The sequence below is a fragment of the Salvia miltiorrhiza genome, chromosome 8, assembly GCF_028751815.1.
Source record: "Salvia miltiorrhiza cultivar Shanhuang (shh) chromosome 8, IMPLAD_Smil_shh, whole genome shotgun sequence".
Classification (NCBI taxonomy): domain Eukaryota; kingdom Viridiplantae; phylum Streptophyta; class Magnoliopsida; order Lamiales; family Lamiaceae; genus Salvia; species Salvia miltiorrhiza.
Genome location: NC_080394.1, coordinates 46,320,656 through 46,323,869, shown reverse-complemented (window position 1 = coordinate 46,323,869; position 3,214 = coordinate 46,320,656). Strand labels below are relative to the sequence as shown.

The 3,214-nt window shown below is 39.3% G+C and overlaps 1 protein-coding gene across 1 annotated transcript; it reads left to right on the top strand.

The window, feature by feature from the left end:
* Positions 1-2,546: 2,546 nt before the first annotated feature.
* On the top strand, positions 2,547-3,214 carry LOC130998553 (gluconokinase-like). The gene is made up of 2 exons (XM_057923969.1): positions 2,547-2,702; positions 2,910-3,214. The coding sequence occupies exons 1-2, from the start codon at positions 2,636-2,638 to the stop codon at positions 3,212-3,214; spliced, it is 372 nt and encodes a 123-aa protein (XP_057779952.1). The 5' UTR covers positions 2,547-2,635.

The following is a 3,214-nucleotide window of genomic DNA, read 5'->3' as shown; positions in this document are numbered from 1 at the left end:
CGAAATTGGAGGCGGCAATTTTCAATCTAGGGCTGAGTGGCGAAGAAGTCGAAATGACAGAGCTAGACGACGCCGTTCTCCCCTCTGCGTCTTTGTTTCAGTCGTAGTTTGGAAGTTTTCTTTCGTTTCCAGAGATTATCCTGACCTGGAAACCCTAGGTTTGTCTGCAACAATTCGCACTGATGTTGATTGATGTCATTTCCTCTTCTTTAATTCTAATTTTAGCTTGTTGATCGAGTTTTGGGATTTTGATTTATTTTACGTTTTTCTACATCTTCTTGTGCGATTGTCTATGGTTTCTTTTGCTGTTTGTTATTAGATCTGTTGATGTTTGAGGGAGCTTTTTAAGCCTTTAATGTTGGTTGTTGCTTAAGCAAGCATTTTTGTTGGAGAATGAAACATTTATATTTTCAATCTCGTTACATTCCTATAATATATTCTGCATTTGGGATTGATGCTTCGAAAATGTCGAGTTGTTTGTTATCTTTTGCAATCTCGTTACATATTGTAGTGGCATATGTTCAGTTGTGATGCTAGAAGATCTTGAATTGGCTGTTAGGAGCTTCGCTGAAGATTTAATGTTCTTGAATTCACAACGTAATTTTCTTGAATTCACAACTTAATGTTTTCAAATTCACAACTAGATCTATGAATTCACAACAAGCTCGATGAATTCACAACTTAATGTTCTTGAATTCACAACTAGCTCGATGAACTCACAACTTAATGTTCTTGAATTCACAACTAGTTCGATGAACTCATAACTTAATATTCTTGAATTTACAACCAAATCTATAAATTTACAACCAAAATAAATTATAGTTTTAATTGTGAATTCAAGTTTTAAAAACTTAAATTTACAACTACTTGAATTCACAAACAAAATAAATTCTAGTTGTGAATTAAATTCTGGTTGTGAATTCGACTGATTGTGAATTCACAACCAACATAAATATGGTTGTGAATTTAATTTTGGTTGTGAATTCGACTGGTTGTGAATTCACAACCAAAAAATTCTGGCTGTGAATTAAATTTAGGTTGTGAATTCACAACCAAAAAATTCTGGTTCTGAATTACGGGATTTTTTAAAGGGTTGATGTAAAGTGGACATTTTTTTAATTTTTAATGTGAAGGGTATTTTGGTAACAATGGACATTTTTTATGTTTTTTATTTTAGTGGACATTTTTTATCTTTACAATATGAAAGTGGCCATTTTAAAAATCCACTCCTCCCGTAACCACTATAGCTTTGCCTGTCCAATATTGGTAGCATCATATATTAAAAACAGATGAGTAATCAACTCCACTCATTTCAATTACGTTTACCTTTATCGGATGCCATCTTATGTCAAGGAATTGGATTCTAGACTGCAAGTCAAGGAAGTTGAGATATCACATTGATCCCACTAGCTATGAGCAATTAAAATAGTTTAATTTTAAAAAGAAACTGGATTGAATACCTGCATGCAAACACCATCAGCTAGCCTTTAACTATTTGCATGAAGAAACTGGGAAATTTGAAACTCAGCTAGCACTAGTATTATCATTTCAGATTGTGATGAGACAAGTCACTATTCATTGCACATAAAAGTGAAAACACAAACAAACAAGAATAACTAATATCTGAGGCATATATAATTTCCAGAAAATTGAGATATAATCGCATTGTTGAGATCAGAAAACAAAATTACGAAGAAGACGAGGGCATAAATCCTTGTTGACGAACCCGAGGTATTAAAATCCGGTGGAATTGGATATAAAACATCCAATTACTCCTCAATTTGAGAAAGAAAGAAAGGTGGTCTGCCCGGATCTCCTTTGACCGAGGAAGAGAGAGAGACAGAGATTGATATAGAATTCGACCGGATCTGCTTTGACCGGATCTGGCCAGACGGATCTACACCGGATCTGCCCAACTGCTGCAGCCACCCACCGTCGTCCGACCCCATCCTCTATTGCCCGCGCCAGTTCTGCCGTTCAGTGGGCAGCTCACGGCCGCGCCAGATCTGCCCAGCCGCTGCAACGACTCTGGCGAGGCGAATTGGAATTCAGGGGTGGGGCGGACTCGAATTCAGGTGTACATAGGAGGCGCTGATGTAGGACCGGGGAAGGCGAAGCGTCAGACCGGGGGAGACGGCGCGGCGAAGTCAAAGGTGCCGAGCCAGAAGAGCATCTTCTTCCCCGGCGAGTCAGCAGTGGTGGAGCAACGCTGCCGCGTGCGCGGCTCCCTCCGTCTCAGAACAGCAGTGTAGCGGTGGTGGCGGGCGGCAACTGTGGAGTGGCGGCGACAACGTGAAGGAGAGGAAGAGGGAGAGAGGGAGAGAGAGAGAGAGAGAGTGACGTGAAGGTGAAGAGTGAGAGGAGAGAAAGAGAGAAATGAGTGGCCATTTTTTTGAATTTTAAAGTAAGGGGTATTTCTATCTTTTCAATCAAAAAGTGGACAGTTTTTATTATTTTTATCTTAGTGGGCAATTTTTATCTTTACAATATGAAAGTGGATAGTTTTATATATTAACTCGTTATGGGAGTGAGTGGTGTTGGAAAATCGTGAGTCTTGCACTTGCATCTCCTCTTCTTATTACTTCACTTCATCTTAATTAATAATGTAAATTTTTGTTGCAGAACTATTGGGGCGATGCTGGCACAAGTGATGAATGCCCGTTTTCTTGATGCTGATGACTACCACCCACAGTCGAACAAAGGTACATACATACTTTGTTATAGCGTTTACTATGCATGATTGGATATTTTTATCCTTTCAATGTGATATGATATCCTCAAGTTTCAATCCATCTAAATAAACAAGGGATTAGCCTTATTACTTTTATGTATTAAGGCTAATCCTCAAAAGTAAACGCCCACTTATAGATTATGATGTGTTGCATAACCCTATTAATAATTCGTGACAGACAAGATGAAGGGCGGGATCCCTCTTTCAGACGAAGATCGCATCCCATGGCTTGAAACTCTACGCGATGCCTTAAGAGTAAGCTTGGAAAATGGGGAAACTGCCATTCTTAGATGTTCAGCTCTGAAGAAGCACTACAGAGAAATTCTTCGATGTGCAGATGTAGAGTATGTAGGTGGAGCAGCCTCATGTGGTGTGAGGTTTGTGTTATTGAGTGTGGATGCAGTTTCGATCTCTCCCTGTCTTCTCTGTGCTGCAGTTTCGATCTCTCTCTCTAGGGTTTCGTTTGGTCCTCTTCCTCTATAA